Source organism: Rhyacophila brunnea, unplaced genomic scaffold (assembly GCF_057557595.1).
Source record: "Rhyacophila brunnea isolate RB1 unplaced genomic scaffold, BYU_Rbru_1.0 scaffold_5, whole genome shotgun sequence".
NCBI lineage: Eukaryota > Metazoa > Arthropoda > Insecta > Trichoptera > Rhyacophilidae > Rhyacophila > Rhyacophila brunnea.
Window position 1 is genome coordinate 23,677,186 of NW_028233170.1, and position 27,683 is coordinate 23,704,868.

The 27,683-nt window shown below is 37.8% G+C and overlaps 2 protein-coding genes across 3 annotated transcripts; one reads left to right on the forward strand and one right to left on the reverse strand.

Moving 5' to 3' along the window:
* Positions 1–254: 254 nt before the first annotated feature.
* ncm (pre-mRNA-splicing factor nucampholin) lies at positions 255–7,072 on the reverse strand. The gene is made up of 5 exons (XM_085955450.1): positions 5,594–7,072; positions 4,067–4,730; positions 3,449–3,587; positions 2,801–2,930; positions 255–1,760 (listed from the first exon to the last, which is right to left on the reverse strand). Exons 1-5 carry the CDS (start codon positions 6,795–6,797, stop codon positions 1,486–1,488), a joined length of 2,412 nt encoding a protein of 803 aa, XP_085811576.1. The 5' UTR covers positions 6,798–7,072; the 3' UTR covers positions 255–1,485.
* Positions 7,073–17,541: 10,469 nt separating this feature from the next.
* Positions 17,542–25,146, forward strand: LOC147066195 (reticulocalbin-2). Of its 2 annotated transcripts, XR_015071579.1 has the most exons (7): positions 17,542–17,946; positions 19,480–19,627; positions 19,841–19,991; positions 21,283–21,481; positions 22,283–22,406; positions 22,494–23,791; positions 23,870–24,850. XR_015071579.1 is itself a non-coding variant. In XM_085955193.1 (6 exons), the coding sequence occupies exons 1-6, from the start codon at positions 17,745–17,747 to the stop codon at positions 22,660–22,662; spliced, it is 993 nt and encodes a 330-aa protein (XP_085811319.1). In that variant the 5' UTR covers positions 17,542–17,744; the 3' UTR covers positions 22,663–25,146. The 2 variants fall into 2 exon arrangements, 1 of the variants encoding a protein (XP_085811319.1); XM_085955193.1 differs by having other exon boundaries at positions 22,494–25,146.
* Positions 25,147–27,683: the final 2,537 nt, after the last annotated feature.

The following is a 27,683-nucleotide window of genomic DNA, read 5'->3' on the forward strand; positions in this document are numbered from 1 at the left end:
CATATAAACTCAAATAAAGGAGTCTCAAAAATTTCTTTTGAACTTGCTCCACCATAAGGTCATATTTCACCTGATGCGGGGCCCAAACAATCGACCCACTCTCAAGCTGGCTTCTCACTAAGGAATTATAAAGAATTTTTAATACAGTAACATCTGAAAAGATAGACTTCGATACAGCTTTCATGTAGATACCTAACTAAATGCATGATCGCGATGATATTGCAATGTGGAACGCAAAATGAAGCTGCCACATTAACTTTAGGTGAAAAATATGCACCAAACCAATTTGTATGATTTTTAAAAATACATTTACATTTTTTTGTTAGTCCATTTTTTTCATTGCGCTAATGGAGACATTCTTAGAAACGAACTGCTGACCACGTTCAGTTTGGACAAACCCGATATAAAGTCAAATTGGCTGAAAACCACTCCATACCAATCAATGAATGGCTCTTCCATTCCATTTGTTGATATCTTTATTATGATTGTATTATACAAAATTTCTTCAATAGTGAGGGGGATAACCGTACTTCATTTAATTTTATGAATATGTTTTATGCAATTTTGAATAATTGGAATTGGCGTGGTGATCAGACACAGACTGATGGAATTTTAATTCTAATTGATTTAACTTTTATACTATTCAATTTGAGTAGGTAATTTTTTGCAGCCCATGTTTCGCTTTTTGGCATCTTCATGCTCTATGACAGCGGATTCCAAACTGAAGGGCGTGAAAAGTTTAACCTTTAATACTTTATTACTTCGTGACTTACACGAAATTTTTATACTTTTGAAATACGGAAGATTTTTTTTAAAACAAAGTTTGGAAATCACTGCTCTATGTACACTCACCAATGGCAAATGCACACAGAATACTCATTTATATATCAAATTTATTCAATAAAAAGATGAAAACCTCATTACTAAGTAAAGAAGTATGTAAGTATATATGCACTAGTGACACTTCCCAAAATTTAAAGTGTTTGGAAATATCTTAGTAGATTCATTCAATTACATTCAGCAAGCGCAATAAATGTTGTTACTCATAAAAACAATGGAACTAGGTTAAGTGTAATAAAATAAGACAATTAGAATTACTTTTGACTGTAATGGTTAACTTTTAATAAATTGGACTGCTTCATCCAGCACAAATTTAAATGTGATTGAAATATTTTTGAGCAACAATTATTTTATCAAAATGATATCTTACAAAAACCAGCAACCCGGGAAACGCTATCCTTAGTAACATGAACAATCAGATAGAAAAATAATTAAATTTTATTTATTCAAAGAAAATTTTGATATTACATCTCAGAATGTCAAATGTTTAAACAAACCAAGAAATAAGATATGACAATGCATTGATTTTAGACAAAACCATTCATTATACAGTGTTGATAGTAATATGTACAGATTTTGTTTTACCTCAAAAGAAAATCTTAAATCTTTAAAAGTTTTAAAAATACATAGTAAGTATTCAAGTAGTTAATATTGTTTGCTTCTGTGTGAACTTTCATAATTTCTTTCTTTCTTAATGGGTGCCTTTTCATTTCTCCTCGTTGATGAACTCTTTCTGTCATTGTCGCGGTAACTGTCTCTTGGTTTCGGTGTTTCCTTCTTTGTCTCTGTATCTTCTTTCGATCGACTGTGTTTGCTGTTGGATTGATGTTTTTGGCGCTTTGCCGTTTCGGAATATTTGTCATTTTTTCCACGGGCAGTCTTGCTTTTCTTCTTTCGGTCATCGTCAGATGAATCAGATTCTGAAAAGGTAAACAAAAAATCACAATTTAAGAAAACTGGTTAATTGTCAATGAAAAAATGGAAGACTGATTATCCAGACAATGATCTAAATAAAACCGAACACAAAACATTTTTGTGGTTTCCAGAATTTATGAATTCATCTTTTCGATTATCAGATAAAAAAAGTTGTCTTATGCAATAGCAGATTAATGCCTCAGTAACCAGAGGCTAAGTATGACTGAAAAAGTGTGCAGTATTTTGTTGGATAGCCCATAGCATAACTAAAATATTATGGCTTGGTTCAGGCAGGGGTTAATTGAATTTTAAAATATAACCAGCACCATCTGCAAAGTGTATTCGTTCAATGAAAACAAATAAGTATGACTGACAAAGTTTGGTATGCACTATTTATGTTGAATCTTAAGAGCCTACCTTCACCCTTCGCCGCTGTTAGGAACAGCCTAATTTTGATGCTATATTAATAATAAAAATACTTAATATCACAATAAAGATAAGATCTGATAAATTCACATGACAACCATTTTTCATTAAAAAAACATCCGGTATGAACCTCTCCAGGTGAAGTTGAGATCCACACAGGATTGTAGAACCAATAAAAATAATGGAAGTCAATTTTGTATTCTATATAAAAAATTAAGTTGGTCGCCAATTGGTTAAGGTCAATTCCATCCTAGCTGCTGTAGTCTGATTCTAAAACATAGTCGTATTTTATGTCAACATGAAATTATCCACCAGTATGCAACACAATATTGCTAGTTGCTAAATTTCATTTTAACAGTAAAGATGGCTACTAAGCCATAATTCACGCATAATGCGCAATCATACAAATGCTTCTTTCATTGTCTCTACAATCCTATGGAAATCTGAGCCACCTCAGTGAGGTAGGTTTCATAAGATTTTTTTTTTACGAGAACTATATGTTACCAGTCGTGCGTCGCAAACATTTCGCATCGACTTGAATGTCGCTCCAGCCATTCCCATTCAGATAACGAGGTCTCTTTACATAGTATTTCAGTAAGAATTTTTGATCAATTTATACCTGACGATGACGAGGAATCCTCAGAAGAACTGTCACTGGATGATGATGATGATGAAGAGGAGTCACTACTGGAACTTGAACTGGAATCATTAGTAGCTGCTGACACGTTCACCGGATTAACTGTTTCCGTCTACAACAGTTTTTTTCTCAATTATTTCTATTCTACCAAATGTTATACAACAGTCCAAGAATTTACATCAAGGAACAGCTTCAAAGATTAACTCATTTAGTACTGACACAGCGACTGGCCATTAGATATAATTAACATGATATGTATTTGAATGTGGTAATTAAATATTAATTAACAGATCAGCAGTGATTGTGTTAATGTATCTAATGATACAGTCATCTTAAAGTTAATTGACATTGAAATGTGAATTTTTGAAATCCAAAACAGATTACACTTCAAAGCAAATTTATTAGTATATTCATATAGATACATTAGTTTCATAGACAAATTTAATATTAATCTTTTCAATGCGGACGGCACACCTGTTGTATCCTCATTAGGGGGCCATTAGATATAATTAGCATGTTATTTAAATAGTAATTAAATGCTCTGCAGTGAAGAAGTTAACAAATATACATGAATATTGTCGTGAAATATAACAGAGACCTTTTCCCGAAGTAAGATAAATTTAAACTTGCCTTAGGGACTTGTTTCAAGTGTTCTCGAAGTTCATCAGTAAGTCCACCGAGTCCGATAGAGGTGAAAAAGTTTATGGCAAATCTCGTGTTTTTGGGATTGTCTCTTGGAAATATTCCTGCAAAAGCTCCTTGTAGGGTCCTGAAATAAAAATGAATTCAAGAACCATTGCGATTATTTTTATTGTAATAATGGGTTCTAAATTAAATTTAACACTAGTGCCATTTGTTGAACGTTAACCATAAAAATTATTTACACTAGAGCGATTCGGCGCAATTAACTGGATAATGGACATCTGGGCACCATACAGATGAATGAAATGCACAAAGACACATTCACACATGATTGAACCAGCAATTCTGTCCACTTATAATAAAGTGACTTTTATGATTGTTGCAAAGAAACAAATCGATGGTGTGCTTTTGCATTCCAATCTTACACCGAACTACAGTAATACTTATTATCCATATAAATCTTAACTTACCAAGTGTTTACCTTTATAATTACAAATAAAATTAAGGAAGTACACAAATTGTACCGGTAATATATTATCGATATGAAATGGTTATAAAAAATAAAACCACATCAAGCTCGGGCCGAGAACGTAAGAGATTACTTACTGGTCCTTAAGTCTTTCGTTGAGTTTCCCGAGTCCCATGTACTCCGCCAGCTCTTGGAATAATATTTTTATAAAAATTCTGCTGGAGCTTGTAGTGTCTTCTTCATTCAGTTTTACACAATCAAGAGCTTCCCATCCAATCGCGTCAGTGAACAAGAGATGTGCAAAAAATTTGCTAATATTCCTCAACCGATTTGTGTCCAATCTGTGTGCAGTGCCATAAGAGTCTTTGAAGATTAATTCAAACGGGTTCACATAGATCCGATTGATTTGACAGAACCTCTGCGCCAGTAGACCATAAAACTTTTCATACGTCCTTTGCTCGGCACAACAATCCAAGAACATGTGACAGAGTTCCATTTCCTGTCCTGGTTTTAGTTGCATTTTCATAAGTTTATGAGCGCACTCTTCAAAGTCCAAACTGGAATGAATTGTCAAATAAATTGTCCGTCTCAAAGCGATTAGATTTGTTTCCGTGTTGTCGATAATGACGCCGTCTTTTTGATTGTTCTCTTGATTTTCTTCTTCCACTTCCGAATCCGATTCGCTTCCGCTGCCGGATTCTGCATCCGAATCCGAATCGGCGTCGCTGCCCAAGATTTCTTTGCACAACTCTTTGTATTTGTTTTCATTACTTTCATAGCTGGGGTCGAATTTGAAGACATCTGAAAATTAAAATGAACGCAACTTTAAAAATGAATTGACAAAAATGAATTGACGTTGTGTCAAGTAGCATGAAGTCACAGACCAGGTGTTCATGACATGGATGGTTTGGACTTGGGGATAGTATGCAGGGAGATACACCGATAAATTCCTTGTCGTATTGATTTGCATATTATAATAATTATTAGAACTGGTTTCCTTCACGTAGGACATTGCTAACATCTATCTATAAAATAGGTTAAAATATTTTTGGTTAGAAGTCAGGCCCGGAGCACAACCAATTTTAATCAAGAGATTTTTTAGTATGCCAATTTGTATGTTTCAGTAGGAGTCTCTGTTAATCACCTTCAAACGGTCACACACTGTCACTCAGCCGGTACTGTCAGTGTGGTGTCAATATAATAAAAACTCAAAGCACTAAAAAAATGTCATTGTAAGTTGTGAAAGTATGTAAAACCTGAATCAAAAACCAATGGGATCAGTTACCACATGTAAGTATGTACGTCATAAACAATAGTAATTATTCTGTTGATTGCCTCCGACATAGGTATATGTGTGTGAAGAAAAAACCACTAATGCAAATTATAACTGAGTAGCGATTGGCTTATCTTATAGGCGGCATATGGAAAGTGCGTGGCAGCGGAATAAAACAGAGGCAATTGCATTTGTTCTCGTACGAAAGTATGACCTGCATCTATCTGTTATATACTATATCTAAGAAGTATTGTAAGACAATAGAAAACAAACGACTTTCAAATCTTAACTCCATTTTGACAAAATGTGAGTTAATAATATTGATTTTATAAGGCCGGAATAAGCAATTATCATTTCATAAAATAAAGAGTTCAAAATACATAATACTCACTTAGTAAATCTTGTGGGTCTGTGACTTCATCCAACATTATAAGATGGGTAAATTGATCTTCTTCTGGAACAAGCTCGAGTTCTTCGATTATAGCGACGTGATCTTTAAATCCATCTTTGCGTACTTGAAACATGACTTCAATCATGTACTGCACGCGTTTGTCCAGTTGTCCTTCATGTAAAATATTTCGCAGCATTTCAAATATGGCATTCACACCTTTAGCAGATACTTCAGTCAATTTTTGTCCACTTTCTTTTAAAAATGCTATCGCAACTTCGACAGAATCATCTGTCGGGCTTTCGACTAGAAGAGTCAATATTTCCAAAGCCAGGATTTCGTGAGCGACTCTTTGATTTACCAAATGAGCAACAAACGTAGCAGCGGATATGCAGATTGACTTATCATTTCGCTTAAAGCCTCGCTTAAATTGTATGACAAGACGTTTCAGTAATAATTCACCAATATTTGGGAAGCGTGAATTTATAGCAGAAACTAATGCAGCGTAGACATGAGTAAACGTGGGTGATGCTGCTTGCGCTTGAATAATGGATCTGCATAATAAACCTCTACCCCTCACAATGTTTTCTCGGAGGAGTTCTTTAATAATGGTTCCGATATTACCAGTATTTATCTTATTGATAAACCCGTGAATAGACTTTTTCAGCGCTTCCCATGAAATCCTCTGGTATGCTGCCGATGCTTTGTCAGTAATCTCAGCTTGCATTATACGAAGCCTTGCTGGTGGAATGTAAGCACCTCCCGTTCTCGATGTCAGCATATCAATTTCTTTTTTAGGGCGAGGTGCCTGTGACACTGATGCTTCTTTCTTGACGGATGTTTGCTCTGAATCTCCACTTTTACTTTTTTTGGGATCATCATAATAACGGGATCCTACTTTGTATTCACCGGTGTTATTCTTACGATTCTGCGTCTTATCCTGTTCGTCCCAATACCTTTTGTAGGTAGCGTTGTCCCGAGGCCTTTCATCGCCACCTTTATAATCGCTTTCATACCTCTGGCGTTTTGGTTTATCATAAAAGGTTTTGGGTCTACCGTCAGACTTCTCTGTGTCATATGACTTTGATGCATCATTATTTTTTAGGTTAATTTTGTCTGTATGTCTGCGAGGGGATCGGCTGTGCCTTTTCTCACGATCTTTTCTATCAATTCGACTTCTAGAATCGGGAGATTTACTTTTCGACATTTTTTAATTTATATAATAATTATTAGTCTACACTTTTAAACGTACCTATAATTTCATGTTAAACTAGGGACTCACTCTCATAAAGCAAAAATTCGAAAACGTAAATTTAATATCGCAAAATATTGGATAAAATCTAAAAGAAGCCTAATGATTATTTACCAGCTAAAAATATCTTTAAAATACGATTCAATTCGACAATACCATACATACTTTATACTTTTAGTGTTTTTTAATATTTTGACACCACACGATCGACAATAAACGATATCATAGATAATAATATACTATAGCCATAATCAGTATCAATCTATGGTTTTGCCATATTTTCTCCCTATTTATTTATTAAGCAATACACTTATTATTCGAATTTGACTTTGAAGTCCTTGAGATAGGGTTTGCTCTTTCTTCTTCGCGCGAGGTTATATTCTACTAATTTATTTTCCTTGTTCTTGTCGTTGGTCATTCCTCCCTTTTTATTTACTGGTCATACCCGCGCGTCTATTTTTTATGTAGGGAGTTTGGGACCCCTTTGTCTTCATTCTGGATTTGACTTTCTTATTGTTTACATGTTGCGTCTGACAGTTCATTCTAACTATCAAAAAAAATTATCTTGGACGAACGTTAAGTGATAGTTAAGTGAACGTTAAGTGATCAGTGATTATGGCGCAACATCTGAGTGACCGTAAGGAGGATATTCTAAAAGCAATGGACACCAGACGGCGAAGCAGAACTGCTACAGGAGAAAAATTTCAACGTACGAGCGTCGATTAAGATGCTGATGTTTCAGGTATTATCGTTACGTACCTTATTTCAGCAGGGGGACCGGCAAAGAGTGACACAACGCCCAAAAAACAATTCTTGGCGGCCCCTATGGTCGTAGAGTTAGGTCTAAATGACAAGTTGCGTTGGTGCGACCACTCGTCATCAGCTAACCATCTGACGGAGAGGACCATCGCGGCCCTCCAGAATGCGATGTTTTCCCAACGGGACAGCTTCTGAAAGGGTATGCAAGGGTTAGTGGATTGGGCAACCAATCCTCAAAACATCATAACAGCGATGAGCCTGTACCAAAAAATCGAACAGGGTTTTGGGGACAACGCATAATAAAATTTGCGACAACATGATTCAGATCCTTACCGGAAGGATACCTTCACTCGGGAGGCACTATCAAGGATTCTTCCGAGCTCAGAGTCCCGGAAAGCCCTCGAACTCACATTATGGCCGGGGTGCTCCCAAGTGGCGACGTCCTGTGGGAATGGAGTTCTCCATCGGAGGTACGGGCTCCACCAGGGATCCGTACTCTAAGCGAAGATGACCGCATCTGGACGACCAACAACATTGAGGGGTGCCTAAGAGACTTTCGGGGAGTCTGGATGGCGTAGTGTACCCCCCCCCCCCTAACATTGGAAAAAATAATAGCCGTAGCCCGCATACCTTTTGTGCGGACACCACCATTGGTAAGTCCTTCTTTACTTTTACGGAAAGAATTTCAAACGCAACAATCAGCAGAGGTCACTCTCGAGATCGAGGACTTGAAGAACTCACGGGTTCTAGAAGAAGTGGGCCCAACCCCCAGTTTTCTCTCAACCCTGTTTCTGATCAAGAAACAAGACGGGACCCTATGCCCTGTTTTCAACCGAAAGCGTTTGAATGCGTTCCTACAGCCAAAGCCATTCAAACTAATTCACCATTACGAGGTTCCAGCCGTCTTACAAACAGAAGACTGGCTAGTAATAATAGATCTAAGCCAGGCGTACCTCCAGGTACCCATGGCTTCTCAACATCGTCGATTCGTTCGACTAGCCTACCAAGGGGAGCTACTACAATTCACGTGTCTCCCGTTCGTGCTGTCAGCCGCTCCGATTATGTTTGCATCCCTGACCAATTGAGTCGCCGAACGCCTACGAAAGAATGGCTGAGAATATTCACTTACCTAGACGACTTCTTAGTAGCCAACCAATCCGAGAAACAGTCTCGGTTCAGGTGGAATTCAGGATAACCTTCCTACAGTCTTTAGGGTGGTTAATAAATATTAAAAGATCCTGTCTGAACCCAAGCCAACAATGAGGGTTCCTGGACATCACGTGGGACACACACAACAAGCGGATGTTCTGTCGCCGGAGAAGTGTGTAGCACTCCGTCACCATCTGCTAATGCAGGTACAAAAAGGCAGTTGGTCCCTCAGACAGGCACATATCCAAGATCTGTCTACCTACCCTAAATCGCAGCGTTGCCAAACTGATTTGATCCAATTGCTTATTTTTAAATAAATTTGTTAAAGTAGGTAACGTCTTGTTATTTTATTCTAAAATGGGTAAAAAATCACCCGCCAAATTTGCCAAGAGCTCAACGATTAATTCCACTTGTCAAAAGACACCTCCGTCTCTGACGACAGTGACCGTGACAGCCGTTAAGTTTTTGGTGACCATCATCACATAGGTCACGAAGGCTTCCGCAGAACTGGAAGCCCTCAAAAATGTCAGTCGGTCAGCAAAGGAGTCAATATCAAATAGTCTGGGCGTAATCAGGCTCGCGTGTCAGGCTGCAGAGCGGGAAAAACGCGAGCTTGAGAGCGCCCTCATGAAATTTAAGGCGCGTGCTGAGGCGACCAGAGATCTGCTCAATCAAGAAAAGCGTCACATAACGCAGCTCTCAATTGATCGCCGGCCTGGCACAAGAATCTTTAGCGAAGCACCTGCACACATGGAGAGTGAACTGCCGCCGCCAATCCTTACCCCTAAAAATTCGCGTAGTGCTAGCAACATTTCGCTGCGGCCAGCACAGCCGCATTCAGCCAGTTCCGCAAGACCAGAAACTGTCATTCCCAATAGACCCGTACCGGCAAAGCATGGGCAAAGCGTTCCTTTGCGGAAGTTTCCGGGGCTACACGATCTTCTGGGAAGCCTGAGATTACACCTGTCTTGGAGTTCCCAGCTTCGACTGCAGTTGCATCGGGGAAAGTTCGTTCATGCTGTGATTTTAACAAGCAAAGACAATGATATGACGAGCGAGGAGGTTGAGAAATGTATCAGAGAAACGGTGGACGTCTCCGGTCTAGGGATCGCTGTCGTGTCATTGGCGAGGGTGACTCACAACAAGTGCATCGTCAAAGTCATGAGCGAGGACGACTCCCGGAGACTGGTGGACGTTGTCAGCGGCTCGGAGGTTCTCACCGCATCGGTCAGCTCAGGAAAATTTTGATGGGGGACAATTGATAACTGCACTACGTTATCAAAATGCCTTCACCAGAACGTCACCGAACGATTCCTTCAGGGTTGTGTTCAAAACAAAAAGTCAAATCCAGGGCATATCCAATTACATTCTGGAGGTGGAGTCCTCCTTGTATCATCAGATGGTGGAAGTTGGCGGCCTGAACGTTGGTTTCCAGCGGGTTCGAGTGCAGCCATGCTCTAGTGTTGTGCATTGCACAAAATGCCTGGGGTATGGGCATACTGGTCATACTTGCAAGGAAGCCTTTGCGTGTCGGGGATGTGGGGGGACCACAAAATTGCGGAATGTCCCAAAAAGGGAAAGTTGACATGCGTCAACTGCGACCGGAAAAATAGGCGGCTCCATCTGACGGCTCCGACGGGTCACAGCTTTCTATCGCGCGCATGCATATTGCACCGCCAACAAGAAGCCAAGTCTACTTCCGCAACTGACTTCGGAAACCAATAATGGCTATACACCTAAAAATTGCACAAGCGAATCTTGCACGGTGCGAGGTCGCCACAGTCTCTTTCATCAGGTATATGGAATCTAATAACGCGGACCTGGCTTTAATCCAGGAACCGTACACTGGCAACACGGGTGAAATCCGTTCGTCGCTTTTTTCAGGTATCATTTTTCAGAAGCCGAGCAGTCTGTATCCAGTGAAGGCAGCTATTCTTGTGCGTCGAACGTCATCTCTAACCCACTGCATTTTACTTTCCGAGTTTAGCTCATATAGTTGCGCTGTTGTAGAACTCGACTACTTAGGAGAAACGCTACTGGTTGGATCACTGTACTGCGTGCCGTCGGTGCACATCGATGAATCGCTGACCGGCATGAGCAGGCTAATGAACACTTCGAAGGGTCACAGGCTGTTACTCGGAGGCGACGTAAACCCAAAGAGCATCTGGTGGGGCAGTCGACGTACTGATAGCAGAGGCACAGCCGTGTCAGATTTTTTAGCACAGCACGACCTAAACGTATTAAGCGAGGGTTCTGTCCCAACGTTTGAAACGATCAGAGGAACTCGTAAGCTGGAAAGCTATATTGATATTACTGCGTGTTCCAACGCTCTGCTCACCAGAGTTGAAAATTGGAGAGTATGTCGTGATGCAGCGTTGGGATCCGACCACAATGCGATTGTTTTTTCATTACAGGCCGCAGATAGCTACGCTGCAAACAAAACTTCAAATGTCAATCAACAGCGACCAGGTTTGTTTAAGACGTCCAAGGCTAACTGGATAGATTTTGGGCTTGCACTTATTCCCCAGATTCAGGATCGCGGTATCATTGTAGATAGTTTGGATAGCGTCACATACGCACATGAGCTCGAAAACATTGTCAAAGAATGGTCATTGGCGAACGAGTCGGCATGCGAGAGCACGATGGTACGCTCTTCGGACGAAGGATTCCAAAGAAAAAGTAATCCGTGGTGGAGTCCGAAATTGGATACACTGAAGACGGCTTTTAGAGTAGCAAGGACAAAATTTCGCAATTCAGGCGTGGTTTGACGGCCGTTCACTTGACAGATTTTTGAAGCCGCAAAGATTAAGTATGAAACTGCGATTGCGGAAGCGAAATTAGAAAGCTGGAAGAGCCATGATTGCTCGGCTCAGGGAAAAGAGAATGTATCATCTAGTCTTCAGAGATTGCTCAAAAGTAAGGCGTTCAAACCGTCTGAAACTCTGACAATCAACGGTCGCATGACCTATTCGGCTCTCGAATTTGCAGAGGCTCTTCTTGCGTATTTTTTTTCCAGACGACAATATTGCAAACAAAACGGAGCAACAGACGTTGATCCGAAATGCCGCCTCGATTCCTTCAAAGGAAGATGACGACGAGAACTTCACTCTCGAGGAGGTCGAAAGAACAATGAGGCTGTTCAATCCAGCTAAAGCTCCGGGACACGACAGCTTCACGGCGGATATTCTGTCTTAATTTATTTTTAACTGTTCCTAGCATAGTTGTCGCTCTTTATAATGCTTGTTTGTGAATTGGTCATTTTCCAAAAGTCAAAAAGTAGCTAGAGAGAAAAAGTCAAAAGGTAGCTAAAGTGGTGGTCATTCCCTTCATGCAGCAATTGATAGAATCAGGGGGCTAACCGCGCTGGTCAGCTCGTAGTGGCGGTATCTCTTGATATCAAAGGCGCGTTTGACAACGCATGGTGGCCATATCTTCTTCAACAGTTGAAATGTAAAAATTGTCCCGCTAACATTTTCAGGCTCATCAAAAACTATCTATCCGACCGAGAAGTCTTCGTCGAATATGCTGGAGCATCTGCTACCAAAGAGACTTCAAAGGGATGCATACAAGGTTTGTCTTGCGGCCCGTACTGTGGAATATAGTTCTCGACGATCTTCTCTCTATGCCGTTTCCTGAAGGTGTACACGCACAGGCCTTTGCTGATGATGTATTGCTGATTATGGAATCCAAAGAACTTGGTTCTCTAGAAACCATGACTAACAGCGTGTTGGAGAGCGTCGAGGCCTGGGGAAGGAAGGTCAAACTGTCTTTCTCCGTGGAGAAAACGAAGGCTTTATTCTTTACTAGGAGGCGCGTCTCTCCGCCTTTGCTGGTGATGAATGGGCAACCTCTATCTTTTTCTAGAGATCTTAAAATTTTAGGGGTAGTAATCGATGACAAACTAAATTGGTCAAAGCACGCGGACAGCATCTGCAAAAGAGCAGCGGTGACTTTGCTCAAACTAGCAAGAATGGCCAAACCCAAATGGGGTGTATCTTCTGAAACTCTACGAATTCTCTACACTTGTGCTATTGAGCCTATGATCACGTACGCGGCCAGCATATGGTATGAAGCTGCCAAACGGAAAAACATAGCAAAAAACCTCAATACGGTTCAGCGAGCACTAGCGATACGAATATGCAGAGCTTACCGCACGGCTTCGCTCAATTCAACGCAAGCTCTAGCAGGACTCGTGCCTCTAGATTTACATTTAAAACAAATCGCTCTCATTTACAGAGCTAAGAAGGGCGAGGAGGGCCCCGCAGGTTTTCTGCCTGACGACAGGCTTTACGAAAAACCGGTGGACTATAAAAGGCTGCCACACCCGGCTAGCCTATTTTCTGAAGTGGTTTCTTATCCTGCAACGTTGGAAAGCAACGAATGCAATAACATGCCGATTTTTACGGATGGGAGCAAAATTGATAGCGGTACTGGTGCAGGGTTTGTGGCATACATTAATGGCGGCGAGATAGCGGCTCGTAAGTACCGCTTTGCGAGCTATTGTACGGTAATGCAGGCTGAACTCTATGCCATCCAATGCGCTCTGGAGTGGGCAGGCTCAGATCCAATCCAACGAAAGCTCACCGAAAGCCATAGTATTTGTATTTATTCGGACTCCAAAAGCTCAATCCAAGCAATTGGAGATCCCTTGTCTACTAATCCGGTTGTCTTTTCTATTCACAGCGAGTCCGCAATACTGAGACGGCGCCACCCCGAGGTGCACTTCAATTGGATAAGGGGACACACTGGGATAGAAGGAAATGAAAGAGCCGACAAATTGGCTCGGCATGGTGCCTCTAAATTCAAGACCGCGATAGCTTATGACAAATTTCCTCTGAGCTACGTGAAAATTACAATTTCAGATATGGTGAAAAACGAATGGAACTCACGATACATAAACTCATCGACAGGGGAGTTGACCCGAAAGTTTTTACCTTAAATTTTAGCAGCACGAGACGTCAGGGTGCATAAGGGGCTGTGTTTTGAGATGACTCAGATTCTTACAGGTCACGGAGTCATGCGAGCATACCTGCACCGGTTTAAAATAACATCTGATGGAAAATGTCCATGCAACGACGGAAGCGACCAGGACGTTCTACATTTACTCCTAGATTGTCAAATCTTTAGCAAGGAGCGGCACAACCTGAAATTTTTATTACAGATGGCAGATTCGGACATTTGAGACCTTCCGGGGACCATGGCAAACGAGGCCGGAAGAGATGCACTTTTTAATTTCTGTATTGGTGTAATAAAAAGAATAAAAATAATAAATGGTGACATGTAATGATGATTCATGCCTTTCAGATCCAGTAACTGCAATCATATAAGATAGGATAAGTATATGCTCAGAATATCAGTCCTATGCGACATTTCTTTTACCACGGGAAAAAACCCGACTACAAATCGCAGTCCTCAGTTCCCAATGAATATGACAAAATATTCATCAATCACCTCCGCCTTGCGCTACTAAGAATTTTCCAGGGTTTTTGCAAGGCGGTTTCATAGGCACTGGCTGAATTCAAATTAGCAATATCCGATGCGGGTAGAAGGCATATTCTCTCAGCCGGCACAATTTTCATTTGACTAGCATCAAGTAGATTAGTTTGCGTGCCAAAGTCCTTAAGAAACTCGATAGTAAATGCAAGGTATCCATAAAGGCATCTAGAAAAAAAATCCCTTCTAGGGCGACTCAACTTCACATCCTACCTCCACGAGGAAGGTTGCATTGCCGACGGCTACAACGCTCCAGTCATCAATATGACCGAGGTTCCATCCTCGCCAATTTATGACAATCCCACCACAGGCCCAACAGGACATCATGTGGTGGCTCTAGGCGATAGAATCCTCAGAGTTGACACAACGTAGGTACAAAAAGGGATTTGGTCCCTCAGACAGGCACATATCCAATCCCTTCTGGGGCGACTCGACTTCACGACTTCAGGAAGGATGTATTGCCGACGGCTACAACGCTCCAGTCATCAATGTGGCCGAGGTCCCATCCTCTCCAATTGATGACAATCCCACCACAGGCCCAACAGGACATCATGTGGTAGCCCTAGGCGATAGGATCTTCAGATTTGACACAACGCAGGTACAAAAAGGCAGTTGGTCCCTCAGGCAGGCACATGTTCAATCCCTTCTGGGGCGACTTAACTTCGCATCCTACCTCCACGAGGAAGGTTGCATTGCCGACGGCTACAAAGCTCCAGTCATCAATATTGTCGAGGTCCCATTCTCGCCAATAGGCGACAATCCCACCACAGGCTTAACAGGACATCATGTGGTGGCTCCAGGTGATAGGCTCCTCAGAGTTGACACACAGAACGACATTCAATCACTTCCTGACGACAGACGCAGCTGACACAGGCTAGGCAGCTCAACTGAATGAATACCACCTATCATGTACGTGGGAACAAGACCAGTTAGCATGGCATGGCATTCCAACAGGAAGGAAATGTTTGCAATTCAATCTCGGGTACAATCAATCATAGGATCAGATCTGCTTCTGCAGACAGACAACAAAACAGTGGTGGCATACATCAACAACGAGGGCGGCATAAAATCTGTCACCCTCCTAAACCTATGTCGACAGATACTAGTATTTACCAGTCGAGCCAACATCACGTTTACTGCACAATACTTCCGCAGAAATTGCAACTGCGTGGCAGATCATCTCTCCCGCAGATAACTCATTCCCGAATGGCACCTCATTAACACCGCAACCACCCCCCTGTTTCAAAGATGGGGTGTTCCCGAGGTGGATTTATTCGCAAGCGAAACAGCATACATAGTTGCAACGTGGTATGTGTCACGAGACGTTACAGACAGTGGCGCACTGTTTCACGACACCTTCAGCCGAGTATAGGACTTCAGACTGGCGTGGATATTTCCCCCACCAAACTTCCTTGCACGAGTCCTAGCGCACCTGAACTCAGCAAAAGGGTAGTACTTTTACTAGTGGCACCGAGCTGGAAACAATGCTTTTGGGGAGTGGACTTACGAAAAGGGCGATAGTACCTCCTTATACGATGCCTCACATACATACGACACTAGTAGGTATGGAGACCAACCGCCCACCTCCATGGACCCAGGACCTGTCCCTTTAATTATGGATAATTTCGGGTGGGATGAAATAGCATCAAATTGAAAGGTGGAAGAAAGGGCACTCCTTACTTCCAGATGGCGGCCTTCGACTCTAAAAACTTACAAACCAGCTTGGAATAAATGGAAGACAATGACATGGTGTAAGCATGAACCTAATGGATCATAATAGCCCTCAACCAATGGAATTGGCCAGACACCTAGGCTATTTGCACAACATGGAGGGTTTGTCGTACAACACCATCCTGGTGCATAAGTTAGCCATAGCCACATTTTGCAAAGCGATTATCATTGTAGATATCAGCATCAACGTGGTAGTACAGCACAATATTATGTTACAGGCAAGTTACAGGCAATTTCGGTACATAAAATGAAGCCCGTCAAACCACCGGTTTGGGATCCAGGACGAGTGGTAGATCATCTTAGGAAAACAACACCGGTGGAGTACAACCTATTCGAAACGTCTCGCAGGACAGCTACCTACTCGGCTGCTTCTCGCATCGGGACGAAGGGTTCATGACCTCACACTACTCAGTAATAGTAGACAATGGATTAGTGGATTAAGGTGACCACATAATTGTATGGCCAATGTTTGGCGCAAAGACAGATACCGCCAAGCATCGTCAATTGGAATGGAAGCTAAGCGCTTACACGTGTCAAAACATCGACCCAGTATTCTGGTTACGGAAACTCGTCTGCATGTCGAACCCAAGGAGAGGGGAAGGTGGGGATATTTGGGAATTATTTATATCTTCAAGAGGGTCACCAAAACCAGCCACCAGGACAGTTATAGGGAATTGGATAAGGTCAGTAGTGTTGGAAGCAGGGGTAGAAGAACCACCAGGCAGTGTCCGCTCAGTGGTGGCTTCCTTAAACTGTTAATATACCCAATAGATGATATCTTAAAGAGAGGTAACTGGCGTAGTGAGTCGACATTTCACGACAACTACCAGAGAACGAAGGACACACCACCATCAGAAGGGGAAATGAACCCATTAACTTTTCTATTCAACCATATACATTGAAAGTCACGATGGTCTATACCTCGTCAATGAATCATTGTCACATACAGGAATTTGGCATACCCAACACCAGGTGATAACAAACGGATATCTCAAGGACTTCAAAGTCAAATTCGAATAATGAAAGGAGTTTTACCTACCAATAAAACTCTTATTATTTATGTTGACTTTGAAGTCCAGGTAACTTCTACCTGGTTCCTTGAGCCATATAATAATGAAGACAAAGGGGTCCCAAACACCCTACATAAAAAATAGACGCGCGGGTATGACCAGTAAATAAAAAGGGAGGAATGACCAACGACAAGATCAAGGAAAATAAATTAGTAGAATATAACCTCATGCGAAGAAGAAAGAGCAAACCAAAGAGATGGGTCTTTCAATCTCTTTGGAGCAAACCCTATCTCAAGGACTTCAAAGTCAGCATGAATAATAAGAGTTTTATTGGTAGGTAAAACTCCTTTCATTTTTATGTGTTTGGCAGGATGTCAAACATTATTATTTGTAATTTATTTAGCGAATGTATTTAGTTAAAACAAATTTTAAATCACCATGGAAATTAATTGTAAATACCCAATTAGAATTGTTTTTTTATCGGAAGTGGGGGAAGTGGGGAACAATAATCTCGATTATTGGCAATAATTATTGATGTTTGACTGTGTGGGTGTTTTGAGTTAAAAATTAAATTTAGCCCAAAATAGTATGCAGAGTCAGGCATCGCTTTGTAATATTTATATTAAACGGTGTATACATTAAATTTATTCAGTTTTGATGCGAATGATTTAGGTTTCATAATGCAATTCATCGAAAGTTTATAATCGATGACCATATAACTCTCAAGTACAAGACGTAGTGGTTCCAAGCTGTCAATAACATGGCACTAGGAAAACTAAAGTTAACACTATTTTTCTTAATACCTTACACATTAGTGTGCAAAGGGAGCCCTGCTGCAGTACACAGTCATTCTCATTCACCTCACCAGGAAAGAGTGGAAGATGGCAGCTATAGTCCTAGAGATTCTAACCACATAAGGGATGGAGAGCACTATTCAGAATTTGATCATGAAGCAATACTAGGTTAGTTTACAATTGACATATGATTATGTTATAATATTACGATGATATTCGACCACTAGAGAGTGCTCACGTCATTGTATACCACGATTACATTCAATATAGCAAAATAATAATTATTTGTAATTGTAATTTGTAATAATTATTTGTTTTATTCTAATCTCATAAGTACCTACCTATGTAAGTAGAACCAGGATAGTGTTCACATTCATTCATTCGTATGGCGGCAGAGTATAGAAGACGACTAAACGCTTTTTGTTGAGCGAGCGAGCGTTCTTTTGGATTCTACGGAGATTCGCTGCTTTAATCTCTTAAATGCTCTAAGAATGCTTGTTCGTTTGATCTAAATGCATGCTAGAGCGAGAGTACAGTAAGTTGCGTTGAGCATTCTTTCGAGTTCACTGGTGGAGCGGTTTCATCAAAATGTTCTTCATTCGCTGCCAAACATACCTATACGATTACTAAATAGTACTTACATCACTTGTGTATTGTTGCACTCAAAATGTGGACTAAAGAAAAATGTTTAGAATTAACCGAGATGTATCAAGAACATAGATGTTTGTGGGATCCTACTATTGACACGTATAAAAACAATACCAAAAAACAAACACAAAGATGTGTGGGATGAGATTACGACTGCTATGGGTGTCCGTTGTGAAGAGGCGAAGAAAAGGATGGAGTCTCTTCTCGCTTCCTACAGAAGGGAGGGTCAAAAATGGCTTACTCAAAAATTTGGTAGTGGTTCCGATACCACATATATCAAAATGGTTAACAATGGCAAAAAAACAGGAAAAACTCTCAATTCATCTGAACAACATAGAGAGAGCCAGAGCATTCGCTTCTAGCTCTTCTAGTTTAAACTTGTTTTGTGGATTTTGTTCACTTTTGCTCTAGCTCACACTCTACGTTCTTGTTTGTTTGGTCTAATTGCACCTTTAGGTGTCAACTGCTCTCCAGCCGTTCAGAATGGCTTTCTTGATTTTAACTGCTATAGAGAGAATTCAAAATGCTTAGAGCTTGTCATCTTTTTGTAATTTAAAAAAAAAATCGTTTTTATATACCTGCTCAATAAACACTATCATTTTAAAATCTTAAATTCGTCAGATATTCGAGTAATGGTTATTATTGAACAACTTGAAAAATAACTTTAACCCTTTAATACTTATTAAGTACTTACCAGTGTTGCCATCTTTTTCTATGTTGATTATAGTACAAAAGGGTAAAAATTGTAGTATTTCAAAAAAAAAACTAGTACAGGAACATTTTTCATCTTGAATTCTTAAAAATTATAGTATTTTACATTTTTCGCAGATTCCAAATTATAGTATTGTACTATAATTGTAGTATGGTTGGCAACACTGGTACTTGCTTAACACAAAATATAATATACACAATGTTTGTTTGTCACAAGTGAAAATGTTTACATTTTTTACCTAAACCTAATATGTGTCAAATACTTGAAGGTTTTCTCGAACCAAAGAAAATTGAGAATCGCTGATAGAGTGAGTGATTTTTTATGTTTGTTTTGTTATCCAGGGAGCGTCAAGGATGCAGAAGAATACGACCAACTTCCTATTGAAGAGTCAAAAAGACGTCTCGGGCTTCTGTTATTGAGGATGGATCTCAATGGAGATAAATATATAGATAGGAATGAACTTAAGGCTTGGATTCTTCAGTCATTCATGTAAGTCTAGATAAAAATTATCACACCCATCCAAGATGTGACCGCTTTCACGGTGTGGATTTACCATAACAGATATTTTTCACAATGATTGATGTTAACCATTTTCTTAACCCTTCAGGCCCATGTACTAGATTCGAACACACATGGATTGATATTAGTAATCGAGTGGGATATCGTGTCTACAAAATAAAATGTTTCATATCTTAACCGTAGGAAACTGTCTGAAGAAGAAGCCAATGAAAGATTTGAAGAAGTGGACGCTGACCAAAATGGAACTGTGTCATGGAAAGAATATATCCTGGAGACTTACGGATTAGAATCTGAGTATCGTATTCCGCCAGATGATGATAGCAGTGAAGAATCGGTAATAAATTGCAGTCCTTCTAGGAAGGATTGCGTAATATTGATTTTTATTCACTGTGTAGAGGTTAAGAGACTCGCCTTCTGATTGGTGGGTTGTGGGAGTGGAGGTTTGAGACTCATTCTTGCTTAGAATGTCTATTGAATAAAACAAAATATGATTATCTTGAAAGACTTCAACTCCGTGTCATCATTTCATGCATTTGATTGAAATAATAATATTAATAGAAAATTCTTGTCTTGCATTTGAAAAAGGAAGTTTTCCAGAGAATATTTTGTGGGTTTACTGCCAAATGTTGGTAAGTCTCGAAATCATGTCATGGAGTACAGTAAAACCTCGTTAGTAAGAACACTGATAATTCGAAATTTTCCTGAAAAAAAAGTCCCTTGAACATTATTTTCATATAAAACCATACCTTTATTTCGAATTTCGTAATTCGAAATGATTTCAGAGACCCTGGCATATAAAAATATTCAATAAATCGTAATAAAGTACACTATTTCATGGGCCAGTCATTGAAAATTGTGACAGACTTTCCTTAAAACATCAAAAATTACTTAATTTATGATGGTAATAAAAATAATCCTGACATTGTATGACCCAATTCGGTAGGCACATCTTCAGCACGTTCAGAAACAAAATTGATGAAAATCAAAAAAAAATTTCAAAATTTTTATATTTTCCCCCGTACATTTCATAATTCGTAATTCGAATTTTTTTTCGATTTTCGGTTCCATGGAATTCGTATTAACGAGGTTTTACCGTAATTATTGAAATTTGAAGTTTGATTTTCCCTCTAAAATTAGGCATAATGCTAATTTCTTTGTGCTTTATGTGCATGTTCTACATTATGTAGGAAGGCCTTGAACTTTTTTTCTAGTATACATATTTATATAAATGAACACATAATCCATTGTTAAATCTCAATACCTAAATTATCGACTTACCAATGTTTGGCAGCAACCCCACGATTGATTTGTTCTAGCATTAAAATAACAAGAAACTCTGCTTAGTTTAGATATATTTAGTGAAAAATGATGAAATAAGAATCCGTAATATGATACATAATATGAACATTTTTACATTCATACATACATTTGTGAGGAAGGATTATGAATCATTTTTATTCTAGTGGATTTTATATTATTTTTTGTCATTTCTAAAATAAATTTTCAAACATCAATTTTATTATTGTGCGTTGAGTGATTTTAAATACATTTGATGGATATGAAATGTAAATGAATGCCATATTATTATATATCTTTGTTTTTCAATTCTCTTAATTAATTTCTAGATGATATTCGAAGACAAACTGATGTTCACTGCTGCCGATGAAAATAATGATGGTCTGCTTAACTTTGAGGAGTTTGTTATATTCTCTAACCCCGAAGAGCACCAAAAGATGCATTCAATTCTATTGGAACAGACATTAAAAGAAAAGGACGCAAATAAAGATGGAAGAATTGATTTCAAAGAATTTGTTGGCGATAGAGGTACAATATATTTTCGTAAATCGACACCGAAACTCGCCACTTTAATAATATGAAAAAATAATATGTCGACTCTTTTACTTTAAATAAAATATAATAAAAAATACAGTAAAACCCCGTTAATACAAAAACGTTTTATTTAAAATTTTCGCCAAAACTAATCAGTTCAATGAACCATAATAGTCACCATTGATATAAATCTGAAAGAAATTGAATAAGAAACGGAAATAATGTTACAAAATTTCGTAATTCGAATTTTTTGTCGGTTTTCGGTCTCGTTGATTTTGAATTAATAGGGTTTTACTGTATTCTGAATACAGATGCATGTAGAATGTAGATAAACTCAATAGAAAATAAGTGTGTTTGGCGAGCATGCGTGATAAAACTGAAACTTTTTGTTTTACTCTCCATTTTAATAATCTTCAATATTGTCATCATCAATATTTGGTTACTGTACATGGAATTCTTATCATCACTGTAATCAATCCCATCTCCACTTCCTCTAAGGTTGTCCCCATACTCGCTCGCGACATATTTTTATATGTCAAAGATAAAATATCCAAAGTAGTACAAGATTTGTCCATCAGCTAAAAACAAAGATATCATCATCAAAACATCTGCCTTTCATAACATATTTTTATCATTCGCTCAACATATTAATTCCAAGTTCTGGGTTTAAACACAAATTGAAAAATAGCATTTGAATTTTGCTATAGGTACCCGAGACCCACGACTTACTGATCAGATACGTTACCGCTCGGCCATCGTGGGTGCCTTTCATTAATAGTTATATTCTATTTTCAGGGCTCGACCACGATAAGGAATGGATTGCCATTGAAAAAGATAAGTTTGACAACGACCATGACCATGATCACGATGGATATTTAAGTGGAAAAGAGATCCAGTCTTGGATTATACCGAACAATGAGTACGAAAAAACTTATTTGCTTCCAATATGATCATTTCAATAATATTTACTAGGTATCTGTTTGTCTTATAAAATTTATTTTTCCAGAGATATTGCCGACGATGAAGTGGACCATCTTTTCGGGTCTTCAGATGATGATCACGATTTGCGGCTGTCTTTTGCAGAAATAATTGATCACCACGACATATTTGTAGGCAGCGAAGCAACTGATTACGGTGACCACCTCCTCGGTTCTCATTTCGATGATGAACTTTAAGTTACTGTTTATATTTATCCGCATTTTTAAGTTAAACCTTTGTGTAAATGTTAAGTATTAATTTATACCTGGTTGAATGCTCCCTCTATGAGTGGAATATTATGATTTAATGTCAATGTACTGATAATAAACATTCACTTATACAGTAAAACCCCGATAACAGGAACACGGTTAATTCGAAATTCGCCTTAAATCGAAATATTCGCCAAAAATTCATAATATTTATTTATAGCGATTTTCACTAATTCGATTAATGAACCATAATATAGTTACCACTGATATTATGCTGAAAGAAATTGTATCGGAAACGGAACCAATATAACAATATTGTAAAAAAAAAAAATTTTGTCATTCGTTTTTTATTTTATAATTAGGATTTTATTTTGTTTTTCAGTCCTTCGATTTGAAGCTAACGAGGTTTTACTGTATCAGTATCGACTGTCACATGACTTCTATGAATTAATCGAACATGAATAAATTATTCCATCCTTACGTGGTTTTGAATGTTTTACATTTCGATTACAAAAAAAATTCAACATTTAAATATCATACGAGCGAAATGATGCTATTGTTTTGTGTCAAACGTAGAGGCTATATTACACATTTTATATTATTACCTTAGATCTATCAATGATCCAATCTAGTCTTGTGTTTGTGTTTATGATGTAAAAAATGTTTGTAACCTTACCCTTCACTGAAGATGACTTGCCATTTTTTTTTTTTTTTTTTTTTAAATATTACCCCCTAAGTATAATTGTATTATATAAACTTTTAAGTATTGCCATACAAACCATTTTTTCGTATGCAAATGTTTTTTTTTAATTGCTCTGTTTCAATTGAAATTGTTTATCGGTAAACTCAGAGCTCAGGCAGCATTTTTGGACAAGAAAAAATTGATTCTATTAAAGAGAAATTGTAAATAAGTAATTGACAAAGAAAACCTTTATAGAAATGTAGCCTAACCGTAATGAAAACGAGGCAAACAAGGACCTCTGGTTCATACCGAAAGAAAATGTATCGATACATGTTATTGGTATCCTATCGTATCGGGAAGTATAGTATCAATACTGAAATATTGACACCTTATAAATAATATTACAATGAATGCAGTATTTTTTTGAAAAAAACAGTCAAATAAACATTGATAATAAATTTATGTAATTTTATTTATCAAAATTTAAGGCATAAAATATTTTGGTACAAAAAGATCTAATCTCACCCCATTACACGGTACATATTTATTTCATCATACATTAAATAAATAGTTTGTGTTACCGATGCTAGATGTTTTTACAAATCTATTCAAAATAATACTGTCAAATTATTAACTTCGTCATTATCAATAATTGATCTGTATTGTATCGGAAGAAAAGTATTGTTACTTGTCAAACTGGAACTTGCTTTTGTGACTTTACAGTTGCACGTGGTATCTAATGTTGGTCAATACGATGTAACATTTTACGAGTGTCAGTGGTATTTTAATTTTAACAGTTTTTATTTGTAGTATTATGCTCTGCATTGATAAAGTCATCAATTAAGAAAAAAATAAGTTATTAAAAGACAGTGTCGTGGATTGAAAACATTCACTGCTGACCAGTTAATTACCACATTTAATTATCATGCTAATAGTATCTAATGGCCACGCGCCAGTCAAGTTGTCAGCGCTAAATGAGTTAACGGATGTTACATACGTCAACGATACATAGATACAGTGTTACATACGTCAAAAGACCGACAGCATGTCTGATTTAACTGATTTCCTACAGCGGATAGACTATAATAACTTATTTATCATACCTCAGCATCAAGTCTTTTGTTGATTTATTTGCATGTAATATTTAATATAATGCCATTTTACCATCTTGACTAAACGAAATAAGTATAGAATTATATCAAACTGGAATCTATATCAATTCCATAGTTGTTAAATGTTCTCCAATATTATTAGTGTTTACATTTTTTTTGTATAATGTTACCTACCTTTCCATTAAATTTTTATGTTATATAAAACATACTTCATGATTAGCATACTTTATTTACTGTAAACTCTATATTTAATTTAAACTATAATGCATTATTGGATAATAAGTTCAATGGAAACTATTTGTTATATTTTTTTTTATATTTTAGTACCTATTCCATCTCTAAACAAAACCATGAACCAATATAAAAAATGATCTGAAACTATATCCATATTGTTTTAATTTTTATGACATTTCACGTATTTGTGTGTACCTATACCTGATGGTCAAAGCATAATAATAATATACTGAACCAACAAGAAATCACCCCGCACTTCCTGTGTCGTAGGATGATGTGATTTATTACTGACATCTGTATCGACGGTCACCAAACATTGTTTATCTGAAGATGGGTGTCAAAAAATTTCTTTCCTTTGCAATAAGCCTCACTATGCACAATTTTTAATGTGTAATCAACAGACATGCTAATAATTTTAATAAAAAATTTATCAAAATGTCGAGGAAAAATACCTGTTCTTTTATTAACACTACCATAGGGCATAGACAATATCTCATTGGTTTGAATTTGGAAAAAGAATTTTGTTTATCCTTAAATGTCAATATTTTGTGTATTGAATTTTGACCTCTGTTGATATAAAAAAATGAGTGTAGATGAAGAAGTTGGAGGCAGTTGTAACACATCTGAGGATAAATGTTTATGTGAGACTTTGCTCTCATTTAAATACACACGAAATTTAAACATGTTGTATGAAACCAAAATTAATACAATCGAAACCACATTACCAATCAATACTCAGGTGGACTTCAGACTTATTACTTTTCTGTTAGCATAGCATACAGAATGAGTAAATTTGATTTATCATGACATTGGTTGTAGAGGTACTTTCCGTACATACCGACGTATAAGTGTAAGGCCTGAGTGGACAGCGTGCGCAACTCAAAAGCATAAACGTATTAGCAAAAAAAGACATTGTCTACAGACATTTTCACACAGGGTAATACGTTTGAGATGCGCACGCCCCGCCGAACGCTGTCCACTCAGGTCTCACACTAAGCAGTAACATCCAGGTTGCTGGACGCTTGTCTGTTTCTGAAAACATTCTGGTGAACACAGTTTACCAGATCACCATCTATTACCACATATTTTTGTGGTCATGGTCATTTGAGTCCTAAAATCAAACCAAAACTTGATACAACCTTCCGCAACTCAGATAATATAATATATGTAGGTTGTCAGGTTTTGATTTGTTAGATACTAATTTAATTTTTTTACTGGAAAAAAACTGTATATTTGAAAACCAATTTAACCAATATTTAAAAAATACACCTGTAAAAATAATCAATTATTCATTTGTATAATCATCATTAGCGTGGTTCAATCTGCTGTTGGATTAAGGTCCGTAGAACTTAAATACATATCTCATTGATCCAGTAATCTGTACGTCTACCTTTTTGATGTTTTGTATCTCTTGTGTACCACTGGATTACTAGATTTTCACAGCAATTATTTTTTCTTCGAGCTATGAATGCGTATTAAGATTATTTGTGGTCTTCAGGCAGAAATATTCCTTCTGAAGAAATGGGTGAATGATCTAAGAATGCAGAATGAGTACTTGGAACAGGTTGTGGAGGAATTAGAGGAGGTCGCCATTATACAAATGGATCAAATAAATCTTACCGAGGATAAATTTCATAAGGTAGGCTTTATTATGAGTAACTAGTATTATTAATATCTTCATTTCCGAGCGAGGTACACTTTCAGAGAAATATATCTTTAAATTTAAAATGTAGTGAGAACAGATATGATAAATCATTTAATTGGTGGTGATTTTATGATTCACAAATTTGGTTCAAATTATCTAAAATTTAGTTTTTTCCATGTCAGTTATTGGGTTTACTTTAGAAATCAAAATACAGGAGGACCTTGACTTTCGCACATAATTGGTTCCTGAAAAGGTGTGCGAATGTTGAATGTTCGAAAGTAGAGGGAAGTAAAAAAAAAATTAAATTGTGTGTATTTTGAAATATGTATTTATCAAGTAAATATAAGATGTTTAAGAGACATGTTTAAGTGGGGTTTGCGGATGTTTCCCTTAAAAAGTTATCAAGAGTTAACTGTTTGCCACTCTTCTTTTTCTTATTTTAAATGGTAAATTATTAACTTTACAATATTGCTTAACTGCTGGCACGAAATGTAAAGTGAACCGATCTTTTAATATGAACGCAGTAAACCCAGTTTTTTTTTAATCTTTATTTGATTACTGGAAGCAATTCTTTATCCTTCCCTTTCAATGCCCTGGGATTTTCTGGTTGATAAATTAACATCTATTTATACAATTAGCATCAATTTTAAATCACCAGTCAAGTTTCCACCAAGAAGCAATGTCAATCGGTTTTTAGAAGGTTTATGCCAAGGGGCAACTGATTCTTCCTTAGATAAGAATGTACAACTAGGCATTTTTTTCCAAAATAAACCTGTGTCATCTACATTAAATATTTGGCTAGAAGAATATTCTACATCTTCAATAATTTTGGATAATGAGGAAATAAATTCTCCACGAAAATCAGCCGATTCTCCAGTGAATTCAATATAAACCAATCGTTACTTACTTGAAAAATCGTGTTAGAATCTTCTTTTAATCTAGCCTTCCAATCTTTGTGCAAACTAAGAGCCTTCGCTTGAATAATTGAAATATTCAGAGGGACATCTTTTTGATGTTGGTCGTCGATCCATGATGACAAATATTTTTCCATTTCATCCATAACTATGCCGTGTCTTTTGGAAACAACCTTTAAAGATATATTTCCACAATTTTGAACGTATTCCTTAATTTTATTTTTATTTTTCAAAATTGAACATATCGTAGTAGACCTGTTTGTATCAGACGAACGTCCGATTGAAGAAAAAGATTCACCGCAATCAGAACGTCGTGTGAAGTTTATAAGTCCTTGATTTCTCTTTGTTCGTATCAACACTGCAGTTTTTCTGTTTCTCACTCTTGTTTATAAATCTTTAGGGTGAAATATTTCAAATGAATA

What these genes read in the sequence shown, in the direction of transcription:
- ncm (XM_085955450.1), bottom strand. Translation starts at nt 6,797, where the DNA reads ATGTCGAAAAGTAAATCTCCCGATTCTAGAAGTCGAATTGATAGAAAA. An exon ending in AGACCCACAAGATTTACTAA is followed by an intron (nt 4,731 to 5,593) that starts GTGAGTATTATG and finishes TTTAATTTTCAG; the next exon opens with ATGTCTTCAAATTCGACCCC. An exon ending in AACGAAAGACTTAAGGACCA is followed by an intron (nt 3,588 to 4,066) that starts GTAAGTAATCTC and finishes TTTTTATTTCAG; the next exon opens with GACCCTACAAGGAGCTTTTG.
- LOC147066195 (XM_085955193.1), top strand. Translation starts at nt 17,745, where the DNA reads ATGGCACTAGGAAAACTAAAGTTAACACTATTTTTCTTAATACCTTAC. An exon ending in TGATCATGAAGCAATACTAG is followed by an intron (nt 17,947 to 19,479) that starts GTTAGTTTACAA and finishes TTTGTTATCCAG; the next exon opens with GGAGCGTCAAGGATGCAGAA. An exon ending in TGGATTATACCGAACAATGA is followed by an intron (nt 22,407 to 22,493) that starts GTACGAAAAAAC and finishes TTATTTTTCCAG; the next exon opens with AGATATTGCCGACGATGAAG.